We start from the raw sequence: 23,392 nt of genomic DNA on the forward strand, positions 1-23,392 counted from the left end.
GTGCTTATTATGGATGTGTTTTTTCTTTTTTAAACATCAAAGACTTCTAACATCCAGAAGGTAATACATTTAGCAGGCCTTATCAAAGATAACTGTCTATTCTGATATATGAATAAAGTTAATACATGCCATAATAATATTCACTATTAGGTTTGCTTTGGGCCTTAAACTGAATCTAATGATCTCTTGGAGCTGACCTAGGGGGTGTCTTTTCCTAAGGTTAAGAATTTTAAAAGGAGCCATTTATTTTCAGTCATGTACAAGGTATGTCTTCTTTTAAACACGGACTACTTTAGACAATCAAAACTCCATTCTCCTCAAAGGCATGATGGATGCCTTCAACTTTGTAGCTGTCTTAAGTATTTCTAACAAGCTTTTTTTTGGATAAAGTGATAAGGTTTTTGTGGGAGGGAAGAAAAAAATTTGGGACAATTTGGGGGTTTGCTTCTTGGAGAGAAGGGAGGGTTGGAAATCTCATGCCTTTTAATCAAATAATTAAAAAGTTATAAATAAGTTATAAAATAATTAAATAATTAAAAAATGTAGTCTCTAAGGAAGTAATTAAAAACAAGTAGGCTATGATGAACATAAATGAAGAGTTTAAATACTGATTTGGTTTCTCAGAAAACTGAAGCAAATGTGACTGATTCTAATTTTAGTCCTTACTTTGTCTGTCCAATTCGGTGCACCCTGCCTATGGCCTGAAGCTCATGGGCAGGGTTCAATATGGGCTCCACCAAGAGAACATGAGTTGCTTCAATGATAGTTAATCCATTAGAACCTGTGTGCAGGGGCAGCAGCAAAATATTGATTTGGGGATCACGTTTAAATGCTGAAAGGTTCTCCTAAAAAAGAAAGGTACATTTTAATTTTAGCTGGATCAGTTAAAATAAGAGCAGTATGTAATAGCTCACTTTAAAGATGTCTAATGCTATCTATTACTATTGTGAAAGGTAACAGCTAAGAAACTTAAATGCAAAATTACCAACTTTAGAAAATGTAAACTTGTTGCTTGATTTTAATTATGAAGAAAAGTATCATATAAGCTCTCTTGTTCTTCATAATATCTAGAGGAATCACAAGACAGATGCATGCGATGCAGGCAAATTAAACTACATGAGGTTAGAGGAAAAAGAGAGAAAGAGAAAGAATGTGCTAGAGTGAATGTGAGATAAGAGACACGAATCTGCTAAATTTTCATTTGGTATCTGTGTGTGCCTGAGGTCATACGCCTGTCACTGTGCTGAGCATGATGTAAGGATAATTGTGACCACATGCAGTTCTGCCTGACAGTGACTTTAGAACCTAATCCTTGGGGTGCGAAGCCCCTGTCCATTCAAAAGGTCTATCATAGGCAATCTTTTCCTGTACTAAAAAAAAAAAAAAAAGAACCTCAAGTTGGGAGATCTTTAAAAAACCAATGGTCTTGTTATATACTGAAAATACCCAGTCTCTGCTTTTAAATGTTCACTTTATAATTAATCAAGAACTCAGACCCTGTTTATGTGGCTTATATGGCACGAGACAATAAATGTAAGTAAGCTAGTTAACAGCAGTTTAAATTTGCAACTGTATCTACTACAAAAACCAGGAGTAAAATCTTTAACATACCTGAAATGTCTTCACACGACTGATTTGTGCAAATTCCATGTTGTTGTCAGTGAGAGCTTTTGAAATAATATCTAATACATCTTGCCACTAGAATACATAAAACAATAAGAAAACCAATATTTATATGTAGCCTTTATCTAAGGGTATCTGAAAGGGAAATAAATCAAAATGACTTTTATACTGAAGTTAAGCAAATAAAACCAAAACCAAAACCCTCAAATGTAGTACCATCAATATTATTTAGCTCTATCTGAAACAACAATTTTGCTTTTTTTTTTTTTTTTTTTGCATCAAACGCTGGTTTTGAAAATGTAAGATAAACAGTAGAAAATACATAATGGAGTGCATACTGGAATATAGTTACTTAGTTTTCGAAAATGAAAACTAGGGGTTTTACTCAACACTTTATTCAGTAGATTTTCTTTTTTTAACCCAAATTTTTGTGAAATGAGACTTTCAAGGTCAGAAATTCCAATTTTAAAAATATTAAACTAAGAAAATCCTTAAATGAAACTAATAAAAAACCATGAAATGTAGCTATACAAATTGCCTTGTGAAGCATCATCACATTTCTCTAAAAATAATTCCATCTTATGGATTTGGGAAAAAAAATCTAAGAGTAAACATTAAAAATTAGTTCTCAGCTGTAAACTGATTAAAGAAGGAAAATCAGTTCGAATTAATATTGAGGATGAAAATGTTGATTATACCGTTGAGAAAACGAGTGCTTTGGCCCCTGGATCTCTAAGCTGTATTTTCATCAGAGTTCTGACCACAGCTTCCACTTTTGTAGAATGGCTGCCCTTTGAACACACACAAAAAATACACATTACTACTAAATAAAATCTAGTTAAGAACAGAAAAGAAAAGCAATATAAATTACTTTTTATTATCAAAACTATAAATGCATCAAAACAAATTATCAGGTGCATATGTGTTTACTCTTTTTCATTTTGTGTTTGCTGGAAATTTTCTTTAGCCTCGAAATGTAGAAGTCATTAAATTTACACTCAGACATTTGAATGTAAAAGCATGCCAGAAAGTCATTAAGTGCTATGACCCTGAACATAAGATCTTTTAGTTAAGTAGTCAGGTTTTATAGTTACAAAATTTTGTTACATTAGATTAGCATAAATGATATTTTAAAACACTCTTCACTTAAACTCCGGATGTAAGCAAACAGTGAAGGATCCAACCAATGGAGAACGTTTTCTTGCAAGGGTATTACCAAAAACAATGACAAATGATGCTCACTTAGAATGAGGCAGATTCATACAGATTCATACAAAGCTAGACACTTAAAACTTTTTTTTGCATCTTCCATAACCATTTCTATCAGATAAGGATGAAAGTGAAAAAATGATTTTTAAAATGGAGAAATAAGAAAATGAGGAAAATAGTGCAAATATTTCTGTAGCCCTCAATGACAAAGTTTTCCTTCTGGAGTGCTCTCGGAGATGGTATGACAGAGAAATTAAGGTTATGGGATTTTGAATGAGACAAATTTAAGTTCAACTCATAGTTCTACAACTCACTAGTTATAGTTTCTAATCCTTTGTTTCCTCATCTGTCAAATAGGGCTGAATGATAATTATATCTCTTTCCAAAGGTGGCTGTGATGATTAAATGAGAAAATGTATACAAAGCATTTAGCCTAACATCTGGTTAGGAGTAAACACTCAAGAACTTATTATCTTTCTGAGATATTAAATGTGAGCACTATAATGACCTAGATTATACCACAAGGGGAGGCAGATTTAACCAAAAAGAAGGAAAAATATTTCCACAGCAGCATAAACCCTCTCCCTCAATCCTCTCAACACACTTTTACATGAACAAACATTCAAAGGTAAAAATATAAACAAAACAAGAAAGAAAGCTGTACTAATTTTAAGCCAGCAAGATAGAATAATGGAAAAAGTTTTAAAATCCTCAGGCTAAAATCATGATTCTACACTTATTTTCTCTGGATATGTAGACTTTCAAGTATACTTGCAAGATTAGAAATTACTACTACAAAGAACCTATTTCAGTCTAATAATTATCTCAAACAAGAGCGAAGAGAAAATAGGAAATTAGTGTAAAGGTGATCATTTCAGAATTTAGACAAAAACATCCATGTTCCTTGCAAGGTCTTACTTTTAAAACTATTTCAAGTGCAATACCAGGAAAACTATGAATCCTTCCACCGATTAATTTGTTTCTTACTAAAAGTTCAAAAAAAAAGTAGAATAAATTTTTTATAATCAACATTTCTAGTACTGTAGTGCTAACTCTATGTAGGAAAAGAACAGAGCATTTGCTTTTATCAAAGACTGGCCAGTTCAGTGGTAGTGCTCAATGATCCCTTCCAAACACTACAGTTCTGAACCATTTCGTCCCAGTCTAGTTACTTCCTACTTTCCTAGCAGAATATGTTAGGATACAAAACAAGTCTGAAAACAAAATCAAGACTGAAATTACATCAAGTATCTTCTCTGACAATGGAATGAAACTAGAAACCCATAATAGGAAGAATTTTGGAAAATTAACAAAAATATAGAAATTAAATAACATGCTCTTGAACATTCATTGGGTCAATGAAGCAATTAAAAGGAAAAATTAAAAATATCTTGAGACAAATGAAAATGGAAATACAACATAACAAAAGGTATGGGAATCCAGCAAAAGCAGTTCTAATAATGAAGCTTATAGAAATAAACAACTACATAAAAAAAGAGAAATGTTCCAAATAAACAACTAATGTTGCACCCCAAGGAACTGGAAAAAGAAGAGCAAAGTAAGCCGAAAGTCAGCAGAAGGAAGGATAAATAAAAATCAGAGCAGAAATAAATGAAATAGAGATCAGAAAAAAAAATACAGAAAAGACTAATGAAATTCTTAGTTGGTTATTTGAAAACATAAACACAATGGACAACCCTTTAGGTAGACTAAGAAAAAATAAGAGTGAAATTTAAAAAATTATAAATGAAAGAAGAGACATTAAAACTGATATCACAGAAATACAGAGAATCATAAGAGACTTAAGAACAACTATATGCCAAGAAATCAGAAAATCTAGAAGAAATGGATAAATTCCCAGAAACATAAAATCTACCAAGACTGAATCACAAAGAAACAGAAAATCTGAACAGACCAGTATGTAGTAAGGAGATTGAGTCAGTAATAAAAAGTCTCCCGTCAAAGAAAAGCATAGGAACTAGTAGTTTCACTGGTAAAGTTAAACAATCATTTAAAGAAGAACTAATACCAATCTTTCTTGAACTTTTGTAAAAAACTGAAGAGAAAATATTCTTAATTCATTTTACAAGACCAGAAGTACTCTGATATCAAAGTCAGACAAGAACAGTATAAGAAAAGAAAATTACAGGCCAGTATCTCTGAGGAAAACATGCAAAAATCCTCAACAAAATACTAGGAAGCCAAATGACACAACATATTAAAAGGGATCACTCACCATGATCAACAGGGATTTATCTCTGGCATGCAAGGATGGTTTAACGTATGCAAACCAATAAATGTGATACACCACAAAATAAAGATAAAAAAAGATCATCTCAATATATGCAAAAAAAATCTGATAAAATTCAACATACTTTAATAAACTCTCAACAACTTAGGTATAGAAGGAATGTACCTCAACACAGTAAAGGCCATAAATGACAAGCCTACCAGCTAGCATCATACTCAATGGTGAAAAGCTGAAAGCTTTTCCTTTAAGATCAGCAAAACACAAACGCCCACTCTTGCCACTGCTATTCAACATAGTATTGGAAGTCTTAGCTAGAGCAATTAGGCAAGGAAAAGAAATAAAAGGCATTCAATTGCAAAGGAGGAAGTTAAACTGTTTGCAGATGACATGATCTCATATATACAAAATCCTAAAGATTCCACCAAAAATCTGTTAAAAGAAATGAATTTAGTGAAGTTTCAGGATACAAAAGAAACACAAAAATCAGTAGCATTTCTATACCTAACAATCAATTATCCAAAAAGGACATCAAGAAAAAATATTTTATAATGTCATAAAAAAATGCTTAGGAGTAAATTTAATCAAGGTAAGAGATCTGTATACTGAAAACTATGAAACATTAATAAAAAAATTAAAGAGAACACAAATGGAAAGACATATGTTCATGAACTGAATATTATTACATAGATATTAACTAACACAATCTATAGATTCAATGCAATCCCTATTAAAATTCTGATGACATTTTTCACAGAAATAGTGCTATGATTTGAGTTTGTCCTCGGCAATACTCATGCTGAAATTTGATACCCAGCGTGGAGGTTTTGGGAAGTGGGGCCTAGTGGCAGGTGTTTTGAGTCATGGGGGTAGATCCTTCATGAATGACTTGGTGCCATTCTCTTGGTAGTGAGTAAATTCTCTCTTGTGCAAGATGAATTGGCTCCTATGAGGGCAGGCTGTTATAACGTAAGTTTCCTCCTCCTTTCTGTTGCTCTCTCTTTGTACCTGTCTGCTACCCCTATGACCTCCGCCATGTTATCATTCAACAAGGAAGCCCTCATCAGAAGGGCCATCTCTTTCAACTTCCCTGCCTACAGAAAAAGGAGTTAAATAATCCTCTTTTCTTTTTCTTTTTGAGACAGGGTCTTGTGCTGTCGCCCTAGTTGGAGTGCAGTGGTGTAATTACAGCTCACTGCAACCCTGAACTCCTGGGCGCAAGTGATCCTCCTACCTCAGTCTCCCGAGTAGCTGGGACTACAGGTGTGCACCACCACACCTGGCTACTTTTAAATTTTTTTTGGTAAAGACAGAGTCTTATTATGTTGCCCAGGCTGGTCTTGAAATCCTGGCCTCGAGTGATCCTCCTGCCTTGGCCTCCCAAGGCACTGAGATTATAGGCATGAGTCACTACATCTGGCCATAACTCCTTTTATTTATAAATTACGCAGTCTCAAATATTCTGTTACGGCAACATAAAACAGACAAAGAAAAATAGAAAAAACGATTCTAAAACTCATATGCAACCACAAAAGACCTTGGATAACCAAAGCAATCTTGAGCAAAAAGCTAGAGATATCACACTCCCTGATTCTAAAACACATTATAAAACTACAGTAATAAAAATAGTATGCTACTGAAATAAAAACAGACATACAGACCAACGGAACAGGAGAGAGAGCCCAGAAATAAACCCACACATACACAGTCAACCAATCTTTAACAAAGATAAGAAGATCACACAATGGGGAAAAAACAGTCTCTTCAATAAACTGTGCTGAAAAAACTAGTTATCCACATGTAAAAGAATAAAACTGGACCCTTATCTCACCGCATATACAAAAATCATCTCAAAATGGATTAAAGACTTAAATATAAGACCCAAAACTACAAACTACTTGACAATGATCTTGTAAAGACTTTTTGGATATGACCCAAAAAACACAGGCAAGAAAAGCAAAAAGATAAATAGGATTGCATTAAAGTAACAAGCTTCTGCACAGCAAAGGAAATAATCAACAAAGACAATCTACAGCAAAGGAGAAAATATCTGCAAACCACACATGTGATAAGGAGTTATTATCCAAAATATACCAGAAACTCAAACAACTCAACAGCAAGAAAACAACCTGAGTGAAAAATGGGCAAAGGACCTGAAAAGATATTACTCAAAAGAAGACATACAAATAGGTAACAGGTATAGGAAAAGGTGATCAACGACCCTAATCATCAGGGAAATACAAATTAAAATCACACTGAGATACACCACCTCATTCCTGTTAGAATGACTATTATAAAAAAGACAAGAGATAAGTATTGGTGAGAAGGTGGAGAAAAAGGAAACCCTTGTACACTATTGGTGGGAATACAAATTAGTAGAGCCATTTTGGAAAATAGTAAAGAGGTTTCTCAATACATTAAAAATAGAACTACCACACAATCCAGCAGTTCTATTTCTGGGTATATATCCAGGGGAAATTAAATCAGCATGTGGAAGAGATATCTGCAATCTCAAGTTAATTTCAGCATTATTCACAGTAGCCAAGACGTGGAATCAATGTAAGTGTCCATCCACTGATGAATAAATTTTAAAACAGGTTATATATACACCATGGAATATGTTTTTACCTGACAGTAAATCAATCCTGTCAGGTGAGATAACATCTATGTACCTGAAAGACACTATGCTAACTGAAATAAACCAGGCACAGAAAAGACAGATACTGCATGATCTCACTTATATGTGATATCTAAAAACATTTAACTCACAGAAGCAGAGAGCAGAATGGTGGTTACCAGAGGCTGGAGTTAGTGGGGGAAGGGAGTGGGTTAAATGGTACAAAGTTTTAGTTAGACAGAAGGAACAGATCTAAAGATCTATTATACAGCATGCTGACTACAGTACATAATAATGTATTGTATACCGTTGTCCCTTGGTATCCATGGGGAGTTCTAGGATCCCCATTGGATATCAAGATCTGCAGATGCCAAGTGCCTTACATAAAATGATAGTATTTACATATAGCCTACACACATCCTTCTGTATACTTTAAAATCATCTCTGTATTACTTATAATACTGAATACAATGTAAATCTTATGTAAATTATTATAGTGACTTTTAAAAATTTGTGTTTTTTAAGTATGTTGTATTGTGATTTTTTATTGTTGCTGGGTTTTTCTTGAGTATTTTTTATCCGTGGTTAACTGAATCTGCTGATGCAAAATCTGCAAATGTGGGGGCCAACTATACTTGAAAACTGCTAAGAAGGCAGATTTTAAATGTTCTTATCACAAAAATTGGTTAAGTATGTGAAGTGATGGATATGTTAATTAGCTTGATTCAATCCTTCCATAATATCTACATATATTAAAACATCATGTTGTATACTACCATAAATATATACAATATTTCATTTGACAGTTAACAAAGAACCATATGAAGAACTGGATATACAAAGATGAAAAAATACACTCCCTTGTCTCCAAATACATAACACTCTAACGCGTGTTACAGAATATGGAGAAAAACATAAAAGGATGGTTTATCTGCTGGTTTGGCAATTGAAATGAATGTTTTATACTGCCTTAATGAGCACTACACACATTCTACTGCTCTTTTTCATGTTTCTTCTATCTTAAATATGTAAATAAACTTGGGTTCAAATCTGCCAGCTTCTGAGAAGACTATTCAATGTGGTTACTGCTATAGAAAGCAAATATTCACATTGTTAAAAAAAGATAAGATTAAAACAGGAAAATGGGAATGGGTTACATATAGGCAAGGCTGCTTGCAAAAAAGCAAAAAAGTAACAAAAGGAAATATGGATACCAATCTATTCTGTGTAAGCTGTTAACACAGTATAAACATTCTCAAGACAGGTAAACTGGTAGCCTCATGCAACCTCATTATTTAGCTACAGCAGTAAACAGATGCAAAGTTAAGCTGCAATGTTATGCATTAGGGAAGAGTGTACATGGGAACAGAAATCCCATAAAACTGCTAGATAATCTCTTAATATATTAGGTTGATAAAGTTGCACTTAACTATAAGCACCTCTGTCCTCTTCAGACATTACTGTCCCTTTCATTACTCCCATCCTTTCTCCTTAGTCTCTTCAGCACACAGACACACCCTAATCCTAACTTTGTGCTTAAGGCTTGGTTTTCCTTCATGTTTCTGAAACGTTAATGACCAAGGTCCAGTTTTGGAGTAACGACACAGCTTCTGTCCTTTACCCTCACTGACTGTATCTTTGTCATTCTTCTCTCCGAGGCACTAATTCTCTCTAAGGTCAACTAGAGAACTCAGATGGGAGACATACAAGTGTTCCCAGTCAGTGCAAGGCCGTTATCTCTCCTGGTTTTCTACTCAAGGCACAAAGTCAGCAGCCAGGAGAATTAAAATATTTAAAAATAAAGAAGTGAAGTAAAGTGAAGTCTTTCACTTTCTGGAAAATAAAGCACAAAGTTAAAAGCTCCAGAATTTGGGGCAGGAAATCAACACACTGAAAAAACAGTAGAGACCCACTAGCACCAAAGGCCAATAAAGAATATTTCTAATGAAGTTTGGCCTGGAAGTCACTTAGTAACACAACTCAAGATCAGAAATGTCATATGGCTTCTTATCTGCTCTAACAGGTGCCACTAACTTATTTTTATCACAGAGTTAAATCTGATTGGAATAAGGTGTTCTATAGTTGCAGCCTCCTGTTGTAAAATGTGAAGAACCTAAACTTTGAATTACAAGTTGTTAAATGTGTTAAAATGACAGAAAATTCAGTTTTGTTTCTTTGCCATATATTCAGTAGAGTGAAAAAAATTCTTCTAATAAAGCAAACAAGTAGCATCTGATCTAGATTTTAATCCTCTCCCCTCCAGAATGAGATGACCTATTTTACTGATATAATTTCAGAGGGAGGAAGTGCTTTTCATGCACTGAAGACTTATTATTGGGGAAAAAAGAGGGCGCAATATTAATGGTAAAAATCTGAGTATTGGTGTAGAAAGATACACTGTAGCTTGGCTTTACTCTAGACTATTCAATTGTTTACACAGACTATTCCATTGTTATCCATCCATGCATTCAAATACTTACTGAGTGCCTATTATATGCCAGGAATTGTTCCAAATGCCTCATATACAATAGTGAATAAAACAACATCCCTACCTCATGAACAAGTCCTCTACCTTTTAATGGAGTTTACACTCAACAAATGATTTTTTCATAAGGATAAGTTTTAGTTTATATCTTAGAAGTCTCTACTGTGTGTTCAATTTATTGCAAGCTATGGCTAACTTTAACATGAGGCTAACAGTTCAGAATTACAAGTATTAACTTGGCCAGTGAACAGAAATAGAAATGGTATTTTTTTTGCAATTATATTTAGTCATGACATATTTTAACAAAAAATATACAACTGCATTCCAAATTTACCAGTTAATGTTCATGTTATATAAAACTTATATAAGAATATTTAGATAAATATATTTAAATATAATCACTTCTGGATTATATTTACCAAATTATTTTATTCCTATTTTAAACTCAAAATTTCATAATCAGTTTTTTTCACTCAGATGTTTATTTTAATTATATTTTAAAAGTGTGAGACAGATGTCACAAATGATCTTTAAATTAATTGAACAAAAATTCAAATAAAAAAAACAATAGAATTCCACATGTAGAATTCTACACATAGTATGGCTAGGCTTCTCTGTGAGTTGGAATGTAGAGATAGAGAGTTTTTTTCTCTACAAGAAGGCTGTATAAGATATCTCTATTATCAAGAGATTTGCTTGCTAAAACTGCAGATTTCTGGACTACAGCCTAGGTCTAATGAGTCAAAGTTTACGGAGGTAGAGCCTGAACAAAAATATTTATTTTAAAAAGCAGGCCAGTTGATGGTCAGATACTTAAAAGTTTGACAAAAAAAGCAATTGTGTAGCATGTGGTGGGTGGGAAGGGTACTGTATTGCTGTCACTATATCTATGTAGTGGCTGTATCTATTTTCTCCCGGACAGAAATTTCTTATTATCTAAGACTCTTGTTCAGTATAGGGTCAGGGTTTCCACTGGCAAAACGCTTTGTATAAAACCTAGCCAAATGTAAGACACAGGGAACAAGACATGTGGGCCATATGTTCTGCCAGGAGGCCTACTTCACCATCCAAAATGCCTGGCAGTTGTCAGAACTTGCAAGGGGAATTTTGTTTACTTTGTGAGATGCCCAGTAGGTTCCAAAGGTCATTTAGGAATACTGTCACACTGTTGCTAGGGAAGAAATGGTCTTCAACTTAAGTGCATCCACCAAACAGGACATTTGTGATCCCAGTATTCATTTTATATCTATGGTCAAGCAACAGCATTCCTTACATTGTAAAATCTCTTATTTCCAGGAAATACTACTTAAAAATGTCTACTACTAATAAATAATAGTTTTATGTTTTCCAAATTATCTTTTATCCACAAAAAAAGCTATATGATTAAGCATTATGTATGATATATGGTTTGCTATGTCTGAGAATCTTGACATAAATACAGTGAAATAATCATTTCAGAAATAAATTTTATATTTCAGATAATATAAACATTTCAATTAAATAAAAAATTACTTGTCAGTATTGTTTGTTAAAGATCAGGGATTTGATAATCAACAGTAATATAAAGAAAAAACTAGGTTTAGAAATAATTGGAACTAGTAGTTCTAAAATTTGAAAATAATGCCTTAATTATTTACACAGAGCCATCTTTATTTACAAACAAATCCAAAATAGGCAATATGATCATTTATGTGGAAGTTTCAAAGAGTCACAAGAGAGGAGTGAAGTCTCAGAATACAATAAGCTGATGTTTCAAGGAGGAAGTGACAGACAGCAGGGCAGAAATGTGACAGAAGTCAGAAGAAGAGACAGGAAGCACAAGGCAAATGTGGCAGACACAAATGATAACAGAAAAAGCAGCGAAGAGCCAACCTAAATGTGGTGTGAAGCAATGTGAGGACGTCGAGGAGGGATAAAATTTGCCTGCACAATGGTATAATATTCAGTCCTATGTTTAAGAAAAGGAAATGTAATTACATGTGCATCTATGATAAAAAGGGAAATTATCTTTAGTAAATTCCATAATCTTAATTTTTTTTTTTAAAAGATGCTTCAGTTAATTCACGTGTTCATCAACACCCATGAAAGACAGCGAGAAGTGAGAGCACAATAAACAGTATTTATACACTGATATCCCTGCTCCAACAGCACAGCACATGTAACTGTGCCAATCTCTATCTTGGGTGTCTAGGAAAGCTGCCATAAAATGAACAGGTGTTTAGATTTGATGGGCTCAATGACTCAGTTTCGTAGAGGCTGTGCTGTTTACTGGTAGCTAGAGCAATCACTTCCTTAACCTCTCTGCACAAAACCTGACACAGCAGTTCTTTCTTACGCCAGTTCCTTGTACTGTGATGCATGCTGTCACCTAAGGGTGAGCCACCTCTTCTTAGCCACAAAGGCCATCTGTGGCCCTTGAGATGCTGTGGCCAGAGGAAGAGAAAAAAGGAAGGGCTAAGAAAGACTATCTTTATGGGAAGGAAAGGAGAAACTACAGGAGTGGGAAGAAAGGGGGAGAGAGGGACTGGGAAGCAGCATAGCTCCTAAGTGTTGCAGGCAGAATAAAGAATAACTGTTAAATGCCTCAGGGCTGCACCGTAAGTCACCTACCTCTTCATTCAATAACTCTTTGGCATTTGCTTTAAAAATACAGTCCTCCCTCAGTATCTGTGAGGGACTGACTGCTTCCAAAACCCCTGTAGATACCAAAATCCCAGGATGCTCAAGGCCCTTATATAAAATGATGTCATATTTGCATATAACATACACACATCCTCCTGTATACTTTAAGTCATCTCTAGATTACCTCATATAATCCCTACCCATCATTTCATTTGCGTGGATTCAATGTAAACTCAGCATGCTGGAAATTCAAGTTCTGCTCTTTAGAACTTCATGGAATTTTTCTTTTTTCCAAATATTTTTGATCTGTGGTTAGCTATATCCACAGATACACAGGGCTGACTGTAAAATGCATTCAGGGGATTCACAGATAGGGAACAGGATTAGATGATCCTTAGGTCATGATGCTCTCATCACGTATCCTTGCCTGTTCTGTTATTCCCATACTGTCCTGCACTTCCTTCCTGCTTGTCTACCCTCTAATTTTTCTCCTTTCCTCCTGAATCTTTCACTGGTGCCCCCTGGAACCCGTATTCTATGAAACAAATTGTTTCATATTTTCTACCTTTTGTAGAAATACTGCTCTTCACTTCCCTGCTCTAATTAGAACCTGGCTATCCTCTAAGCATACTCGTCTCTCAGCAGCCCTTGAGTGAAGGATATGAGTGTTGCATTTGAGTGCTGGTTCACAAATGCAGGTTTCAGAGCATTAGTTCTCATTTGTGTAACAACTTCCATGTTTTGAGCTTCCTGAAGCCCAGTTATCCCAACTCTACCCTTTGCTATAATTTACTGAACCCTACCCTACATTCACTAAAGAACTTTGGTGCCTAATTTACTCTATACCTCAACTCTAGATATTACATACTGTCTGCCTGGACAGCTCATCCAAAATTCAGGTCTCATTGTTTCATCTTCTAGCATCTTTTCTTCTCCACCTCACTTGAGTCACCTTCTTCTATAGTCACATCTGGCAGACCTGTCCTCTCTGGAATGACTATGATCTCCCATTCTCAGATAAGAACACCTATGCTTATGTCTTTTGTGCTCGACAGCCCAATTTACACCTGTTATTTGACTTCAATGAAACCTCTACTTTCTATACATCAACATTCTCCTTCTTTTCAAGAAACTTGTATTACAAATTATCCTTTCTCCTTTATCTTCAGTCTATCCTTTTTTCACTGGAGACTAAACATGCTCAAGAATCTTTTGTCTTAAACAAAACAACAACAAAAAAGTGATGTCTTTCTGTTTTCATATTTTCTGGTTACAATTCTGATTCTATCTCACAGTTAAATTTATGAAACAGTTGGGCATTTTTTCTATTTGTTGACTTCCTGCTCATACCTCAATCCCTCCCAATCTGCTTTCTGCCTCTACATTTGTATTAAAAGAGCTCCTTCTAAAGTCATCAGTGACCTCATTAGACAAATTAGTCCACATTGTAGTTGATCCACCTTCGGCACTACTGCCTCCTCACTGAAGCAGAGCTTCCCTGTGGTCTTTGTTGCCAGCGTACCCCCCTGGATTGCCTGTTCCTAGTTGCTCCTTCTCATTTTCCAGCCCTCCCAACTTGATTCAATCTTTTAAAGTTATGGACTTCATAGGACTCAATCTGAAGCAAATTTTTCTATTAATGACTCTGAATTTTTTTATCTATAGCTCCACATATCAACACTTTTCTGGATAGTTCTACTTGGATGTCTTAGGCACCTTAAATATGACATGCCTAAATGTATTCCTCTTCCAAATACCTCGTATCATTAGCTATACCATAACCCACCTGCTTATTCACATCAGAAACCAGGGGTGATCTATGAAATTTCCTTCACTAATGCTGCCAACATTCTCTAACTTTACTCTAAACATGTCTAGAATATACCCACTTCTCTCCATTTCTACTGCCATCAGCCAAATCAAAGCCACCATTACTCCTGCTGTAGCCTCCTAAACTGCTCTCTCCATATTTCTTCTGCTCTATTCTGTTCCTCATCATCTGTTCTCCACAAATGACAGATCTTTTTGAAATCCAAATGTGATCATGATACATCCCTGCTTATAATATTTAATGGCTTTCTCCTTAAATAAAAATAAAATTCTCAAATCTTCAGGTGGCCCTTCAAAATCTGGTCCCCCAGTTAGGTCTCCAGGCTCATTCAACTGCATTCTCCTTCTTGCTTTCTACACTTCAGCCACTCAAATCCATTTGAGTCCTTGTCTTAGGCTTTTCCATGCACTGCTCTCTTCTGGTTTTCTTTTTCTGTCTGGGAGCCAACCTATTTTCTCCTCAGGCTGACTAATCCATCATTCATCCTTCAGATACCTGCTTAATTGTCATTCCCTCAGAGACTTCAGGTTTTTCCTTTTTTTCCTTTAAAAAAAAAAAGGGGGGATACATGTACAGAATATGCAGGTTTGTTACACAGGTATCCATGTGCCATGGTGGTTTGCTGCACCTATTTATCTGCCCTCTTAGTTCCCTCTCCTTACTCCCCTGCCCCAACAAGCCCTGGTGTGTGTTGTTCCCTTCTTTGTGTCCATGTGTTCTCAGTGTTCAACTCCCACTTACGAGTGAGAACATGCGGTGTTTGGTTTTTTGTTCCTGTGTTAGTTTGCTGAGGATGATGGCTTCCAGCTTCATCCATGTCCCTGCAGAGGACATGATCTCATTCCTTTTCATGGCTGCATAGTATTACATGGTATACTACATTTTCTTTATCTAGTCTATCATTGATGGGCATTTGGATTGGTTCCATTGTTACTGTAAATAGTGCTGCAATAAACATTTGTGTGTATATGTCTTTATAGCAGAATGATTTATATTCCTTTGGGTATATATGCAGTAATGGGATTGCTGGGTCATATGGGATTTCTGGTTCCAGATCCTTGAGGAATCACCATACTGTCTTCCACAATGGTTGAACTAATTTATATTCCCACCAACAGTGTAAAAACGTTCCTATTTCTTCACAGCCTTGCCAGCATCTATTCTTTCTTGACTTTTTAATAATCGCCATTCTGACTGGTGTGAGATGGTATCTCATTGTGGTTCTGATTTGCATTTCTCCGATAATCAGTGATGTTGAACTTTTTTTCATGTTTGTTGGCCATGTAAATATCTTCTTTTGAGAAGTGTCTGTTCATATCCTTTGCCCAATTTTTGATGGGGTTATTGTTTTCTTATAAATATGTTCACATTCCTTGTAAATTCTGGATATTAGACCTCTGTCAGATGGGTCGATTGCAAAAATTTTCTCCCGTTCTGTAGGTTGCCTGTTTACTGATGATAATTTCTTTTGCTCTGCAGAAGCTCTTTAGTTTAACTAGATTCCCTTTGTCAATTTTGGCTTTTGTTGCAATTGCTTTTGGCGTTTTTGTCATGAAGTCTTTGTCCATGCCTATGTCTTGAATGGTACTGCCTAGGTTTTCTTCTTGGATTTTTATGGTTTTGGGTTTTACATTTAAGTCTTTAATCTATCTTGAGTTAATTTTTGTGTAAGGTGTAAGGAAGGGGTCCAGTTTCAGTTTTCTGCATATGGCTAGCCAGTTTTCCCAGCCCCATTTACCCAATAGGATCCTTTCCCCATTGCTTATTTTTGTCGGGTCTGTCAAAGATCAGTTGTAGATGTGTGCTATTGTTTCTGAGGTCTCTGTTCTGCTCCATTGGCCTATATGTCTGTTTTGGTACCATTCTGTGTTGGTTACTACAGCCTTGTAGTATAGTTTGAAATCAGGTAGCATGATGCCTCCAGCTTTGTTCTTTTGTAGTGCTTATCACAATTATAACACATTAATTATTTGTTAACATCTGTGCTTCTTGCCCCAACTCAAACTCCTTCAACAATCTCCACAAGAGTAGTAAAAAGAAAAATCTGTTTTATTTATGTGTATGCTGCGTCTATGAGGCCTAGCACACCACCTGTGTGCTAGTACGTGCCCAAAATATACTGTGGAATGAATGGATGAATGCTTATTCTACCTGTGGAATTCTGTTTATCCCAACAGACTAAAGAGCAATATGACTGATATTTTCAGGTTTTACTCAAATAACAGTGAAAAAGGAGCAATTAAAAGTTCTTTAATGCAGCTACAGTTTTCTTGGGAGAAGGGTACCCTAATGACTGCTTAACTACTGGTAGTGAATTTCAACTTGTAGCTGATTCTACTTAAAAAACACATTACTTAAAAGTGAGGAGTATCAAAAACTCAGAAGGAATTAATAAAGAATACTTCATCTTGCTTAAGAGTCAACCCCATCATTCTCTAATTCTCATTCTCTAACTATTCCTTAAAGCCCACATTTGCTACTAAATTTAGATACTGATGTGTCCTTTGTTCAAGTTTGGTTAGAAAAAAAAAATATTTAAAAAGCATATTTAAGGAAAAGAAAGAACAAAATAGTCTTGGCTTTTTATTAAATACCCCTTAAAAGCAGTAAATCCAATTACAGATCCAGTCTGGATATCACCTTATAGTAATTTTCTTAAAATTCTGAATGAAGCATGGAAAAAAATTAGGAAAATAAAGCCAAAATTTGGCTTTATCCTGGAATATCAACCCATGCTGTTTAAAAAGCACATTACCTCTTTCTTGTAGCTGTCTTCATTAGCCAATTTATTTTATCCTTATGTTTAGTTAGACACATCCTTTTTTCCTTACATTCAGGGATGAGTAAAAGAATGAGGAAAACTCTTTCTTTAAATAAATCTCTAATGTAACCAGACCGCTATCTACTTGTGGTGGATAGAAATATTATAGACGATGATAGGAAACTGTAATTTTAAGATGTTACATTTTAGCCACAGTGTACATGACTATCGCTAACCATGTTTGAATAAGTGTTCTGTGTTTCTCCCACAATTAAAAATTAGATGGTTAAGCTGAGGCTTTCAGGCAGTGTATCTACGGACAACAGTGGCGTCTACCTATTCACTGTCAAGCTTGTTCTGATGTTCATGTTTTCTTAATCAGATACTGCTTCCTATATTATATTGCCTTATCTATGCTTCTATGTGTTCCTGACCTACTTTACCTTCACAGGGATGTCCTCCTCCTGGTTTGCTTTTTCTGAGGTAAACACATACGAGATTTCTTTGTGAGATGTGGTCTGGCGGCAGATTGCACACTTAATGGAGCTTCTGTGAGATCCCACGCTGTATTGTTCAATAATTATAGAAATGCATTCATTACAGAAACAGTGACCACAGGTCAGTACCGCCCACTAAAAAGAAAACAGAACAAGCCTTAGTGCTATCAAAGATGCCTTACAACTTATAAGTATATTAAAAAGAGAGTCACAATTTTTCTTCCTAAAGATTTCATGACATTAATATTCTTTGTCATAAAGCCAAGTTGTGCCTTCAAATTAATTTTTTATTCCAAGGTAAGCTTTCATAATCTTTAGTTCTCTTTATCCTAAAAGTGAGCATGACAGTCATCATTACTTTGTAGAAAGGTGGGGTTCTCATTTCTGTATTTGGGAAGAATGTAAATTAGTCCTTCAGCACTCTAACAACAGATATAACAGAGGGACTCAGAATATTAATTTGGAGATAATATCATACTCGATATGTTCCATTTAATTTAAAAAATAGATTTATATTTTCACACATTAAAGCACTTATATAGAAAATAATATGGGATAGTTAGTATCTCAAATTTATTTTGAAAGTGGTACTGGTTACTTAAAAAATTACAAAGAAAAACAAATTATTATTACTATTATTATTTTTTAGACATTCTTGCTCTGTCGCCCAGGCTGGAGTGCAAATGATGCGGTCTTGGCTCACTGCAACCTTGCAACCTCCACCTCCAGGGTTCAAGCAATTTTCCTGCCTCAGCCTCCTGAGTAGCTGGGATTACAAGCGCCCGCTGCTACAACCAGCTAAATTTTGTATTTTTAGTAGAGAGGGGTTTCACCACATTGACCAGACTGGTCTCGAACTCCTGACCTCGTGATCCATCCACCTTGGCCTGGGATTACAGGTGTGAGCCACCGTGCCCAGCCAAAAAGAAATGTTTAAGAGACCCCTCATCCTATTCGGGAAAAATAAAATAATCCTCTCTGAATCTCTGCAACATACCATGGAGACTTTTGCCCTCTTTGGCAATGAGAGACATTAAGAGCAATAGATTTAGTCTAGGTCTAAGTTCTAAAAGCTATGGCATCTTATAAATGTAGATTTAACCTTTTTCATCTGGTAAAAACAATAAGAAAAACTGAGTGTCTTCTGAGTGACAAAGCTTCTAAATCCTTAAGCTATGTTTTTTTAAGATTTGGACATGTATGGAAAGAAAGTGTGTAGCTGGCCCACTTGAGGTTCTTTGCTGGATCATATAAGATGCTCTTTGGAAAAGAACTCACATTGAAAGAAGAGAAAATTGAGGTATATAAGCTTGGTTTCAAAACCACTACTTTACCCATTATCAGCTAATACTATTCCTACTGTTCTCTAGCTGCACCTCTGCCAGAGTCCACAGGAGTTGAGACTAATGAAATTGAAGAGCTGTTTTACTAGCATTTTTGTATGACACAGCAGCCCAATATTGTACTTTATGTACCTCTAGCACCACTGGGGTACTCTACTGGAAAGGAGTTTTGTGACTCACTGGAGCTCAAAATGGACCAACTAAACATCAAGACAGGTCCACCTACATGTGCAATGGAGAAGAAGCAACGAGATACCTGGCACCTGAGCATTAGGAGTGACAGGAAGCTGACTGACCCAAACAGAAGAGACAAATGGCAATACCTCCAGGGGCATCAGCTGGTACATATGGGTTATCTCTGATAGATTCTAATTTAATAGCCCTAAATTAGAAGAGGGGGAGAACTGGGGATCCAAAAGGGAAAAAAAAATATGCAGCTACTATACATTGTGAGTATGAACAGAGCTTGAAAAGTATTTTTGTTACTACTATTGAAATCCAATATGGTCTTCTAAGTGTAGGAAACCTAGGTTATGCTAGAATTAAATGAACTAATGTATATGAAAGAACTTTAAAAACTGAAAATGTTTAAGACAAAATGAAATAAAATATCGGAGACAGTCCAGTTGCATAAATCTTAACAAAACTAAAATCAAAAAATACTACTTTATGTCATAATTTCTTCCATTTTTATCACAACTTTTATCAGTTTCATCACTGACTTTTGTCAGAAGTCACCAGCATTTGTACACTACTATTTTGCTCAGTTTCCAATGTAGTGTCTCCCCCTTTGAGATGTATTAGCAAATATTCTTGTGATCTCACCTTCTCCACCAATCTTGGAAACCAAAAGGTCAGAATATGGAATGCATATATTTACCTTTCAACTCTCAGTTCCATAGAAAAAAACAGCCAAGAATATCTCTACTTCTTCAACAGTAATAGGCTTATCTTTCAAATTTTCAAGAGCAATGAATATTCTGATATATATATATAGATTTACCATAGAAAGCAGAAACTTGTATTTTCGTAAATTGCAGTTCTCCTAGAGGAGAATATGGTTCTACCGTGTTTATAGACATTATGTACACTAATATTCACAAAGAAATATATTTAATATAGTGGTCTACCAAAATCACATCTAAATTTCCCTAGGAGAGATTAATTTGTACTCTAAAGTACAAGTATTATGAGATATTAACACTGGCAAGTAAGAACTATGATTCTATACTAATGTAATACCTTAAGTAAATCTATGTGTGTTATATTACATTTCTCTATAATTATTGAATAATTATGTTAACCTGACAAAGTCAAATTACTGGACACAACCTTGTGACTGGAAACAATGTTCGAAACTGTGCATCTTTAATGAAAAAGATGGCGTCATTCTAGAAATATTTTTTCACTTCCCATTTAAGAAAAGCATTGCTCAAACATCTAACCCTAAGCACGTCACCTAACCTCTAGCGCTATCTTTAAGATAATGGTAATACTTGCCTTTCATAGAAACTAGTGGTGAGAAAAACGAGAGAAAGATTTTATGTAGAAACCTTTGAAAACTGTAAGGTATTTTATAAATGCATGTGATGTTTATTATAATTTTACCTGTTTTCCTAGCTGTCGAGCACAGATTGGACAAGGTTCTGGATTAACACCTCCCGATGTTTTATCTTGAGACTATCCAAAAAAGAATTAAAAAATATATTAGTTACGTTTTTACATATAAAACCTTATACATGTTTTGCAACTCATTTATGGAAGTGAATACTGGCAATTACAATTTACATAATCTAACAATTTAGATGACCCATCAATCTCTATATTACGTAACATGATTATTCCTGAGACTTACTTACAAATATCGTTTATTCAAGGAGTGAACAAAAAAATGAAAACAATTTTAATCATATAGGTTGAATATCCCTAATCCAAAATCTGAAATCTGAAATGCTCCAAAATCCAAACTTTTTGAGTGCTGACATGACAATCAAGGTAAATGCTCACTGGAGCATTTCAGGTAACAGATTTTCAGATTAGGCATTTAAACAAATTGAACCAATGAATTATTCTTTTCTTCTGTTATTTATTGATTTTTATAAGTAAATCAATAATGTATGTATATATTTGCAGTTCTATAATGTCCATTTGATCTTACCATATAGATTCCAATTCATTTTATTATGTTGTCCCCTTTTCCTTTTTACATATAATAAATACCTACAAATGTAGTGACTTAAAACAAACATATGTTTCCCAAGATTCTACAGGTGATTTGGGGATGGGCTGAGTTGGCTGGGGTTGGATGGTCTATGATGGCCTCATGCTCATGTCTGGCAGTTGGTAGGCTATCTGGTCTGCAGGGAGGGCTGGGCTGAGCTGAGGGCTCTGCTGCTCAAGAAAGGAAACCAGGCTTTTTGAGACAGTCTCATGGAATTCCATGAGCAACAAGAATGGGAGGGTCATTGCTACAGCACTTTGTAAACAATCTACCATAATTCACAACAGCTCTTCTTTTCCAATATGTCAATAAAGAGTTGACATTTATATAAATGGTGAGATTATAAATATTTTAGGCCTTGTGGGCCATATGATCTGTGTTGTAACGACTCAATTCCGCTACTGTGGCATGAATGCAGCCACAGACAATATGTAAATGAATGAGTGTGACCATATTCCAATAAAACTTTACTTACGAAAAAAGGCAGTGGGCTGAATTTTTCCTATGCATGGTAATTTGCAGATCCTTAAATTAAAGAAGTTATAAATTTTCCTCTAAGCACTGTCACATATTTTTACTTTCACTCAGTTCAGAGTATTTTCTAATTTCCATTTTGACTTCTTCTTTGACCCATGGGTTATTCAGAAGTATCCTGTCAATTTCTAAACTTTTAGGGATTTATCCAGTTATCTTCCCATTACTGATTTCTGGTTTAAATTCCTCTTCAGTCAGAAAACATACTCTCACATAAAGAGCTGCTTTTTGAATTAGCATAAGGTCTATTTTGATAAATGTTCCATGTATACCTAAAAAATACGTCTGAAGCTGTTGGGTGTAATGGTCTGTGTCAATTGGGTCATATTTGTTCATCAGTATTCAAATGTTCAATATCCTTACGGACTTTCTTGTCCATTCCTCTGGAGGAATCTTAAAATAGATTATCTTAAAATAATTAAATTATTTTAATAAATTTTATAAATTTTAATAAACTTATAAATAAATTTATAATAAAATATAATTATAAATATATTTTTTGGCAGAATTACAAATATATAATTATAAATATAAATAAAATGTTATAATAAAATTATAATAAAATAAACTTTAATAAATTTAAATAAATTAAATCTTAAAATAATCCTCTGCTTACCTCCTTCCTTTGTGCTACTGACATATATTTTAGTTCTATATAAGTTGTATAACCCATAAGACAGCATTGTTGCTTTTAAATAGCGATATCTTTGCATATTTATCTACATATTTAAGCTTTTGCTCTTCATTCCTTACTGTAGTTGCACCTTTCAATCTGAAATAATTTTCCTTACATCCAAAGAAGTTCTTTTAATATTTATTGTGATGTGGGTTTACTGGAGATGAATTCTTCCAGTTTGTGTTTGTCTGAAAATATCCTTATTTCACTTTTTTTTAAAAAAAGGAAATTTTATTTAAGTATAGAACTCTGGGTTGGCTGTTTTTTTCTTTTAGCATTTTGAAGATGTTCCAGTGTCAACTGGTTACATAGAGAAACTATGGAAAATACTGAAACATCTTTAAAGGTGAAAAGAAAAACATCTCTATGTAGCCACCAGTTTTATTAGTGCTCCTTTGGAAGTATTAAGTGTTTTATCTCTCAACTTTTTTTATTTCTATTTTTCATTATTTTTGGTTTCCAGCAGTTTGGCTACGATGTATCAAGGCAGTATTTTGTTTTTTTCTTTACTTATTCTGCTTAGTGTTTCTGAACTTCTTGAATCTTTAAGATATTTGTCATAATTTTATCAGTTTTAGAAAATTCTCAGCTATTACCTCTTCAAGCTTCTGTCCTATTCTCTTTTCCTCTTGAACTTCAATTACAAGTATGCTAGATCAAACAACTGTGTCTCAAATCTCTTTTGCCCTATTTTGCTCTTTTTCTATCTATTCCACTTCAAATTG

The 23,392-nt window shown here is 34.7% G+C and overlaps 1 protein-coding gene across 3 annotated transcripts in view; it reads right to left on the reverse strand.

Annotated features, from left to right (window-relative positions):
* SHPRH (SNF2 histone linker PHD RING helicase) overlaps window positions 1–23,392 on the reverse strand; it is a 79,724-nt gene that overhangs the window by 7,901 nt on the left and 48,431 nt on the right. For 2 of the 3 annotated variants that reach the window (XM_063666728.1, XM_054490300.2), the window contains exons 24-28: window positions 20,845–20,916; window positions 17,840–18,028; window positions 2,322–2,414; window positions 1,612–1,698; window positions 667–845 (exon numbers count right to left, since the gene is read on the reverse strand). In XM_063666728.1, coding sequence (XP_063522798.1) covers window positions 667–845; window positions 1,612–1,698; window positions 2,322–2,414; window positions 17,840–18,028; window positions 20,845–20,916 — 620 coding nt within the window. The remainder of the gene's footprint in view (window positions 1–666; window positions 846–1,611; window positions 1,699–2,321; window positions 2,415–17,839; window positions 18,029–20,844; window positions 20,917–23,392) is intronic. The other variant, XR_010126798.1, reaches the window with a different exon arrangement.

This window comes from Pongo pygmaeus, chromosome 5, assembly GCF_028885625.2.
Source record: "Pongo pygmaeus isolate AG05252 chromosome 5, NHGRI_mPonPyg2-v2.0_pri, whole genome shotgun sequence".
NCBI classification, from domain to species: domain Eukaryota; kingdom Metazoa; phylum Chordata; class Mammalia; order Primates; family Hominidae; genus Pongo; species Pongo pygmaeus.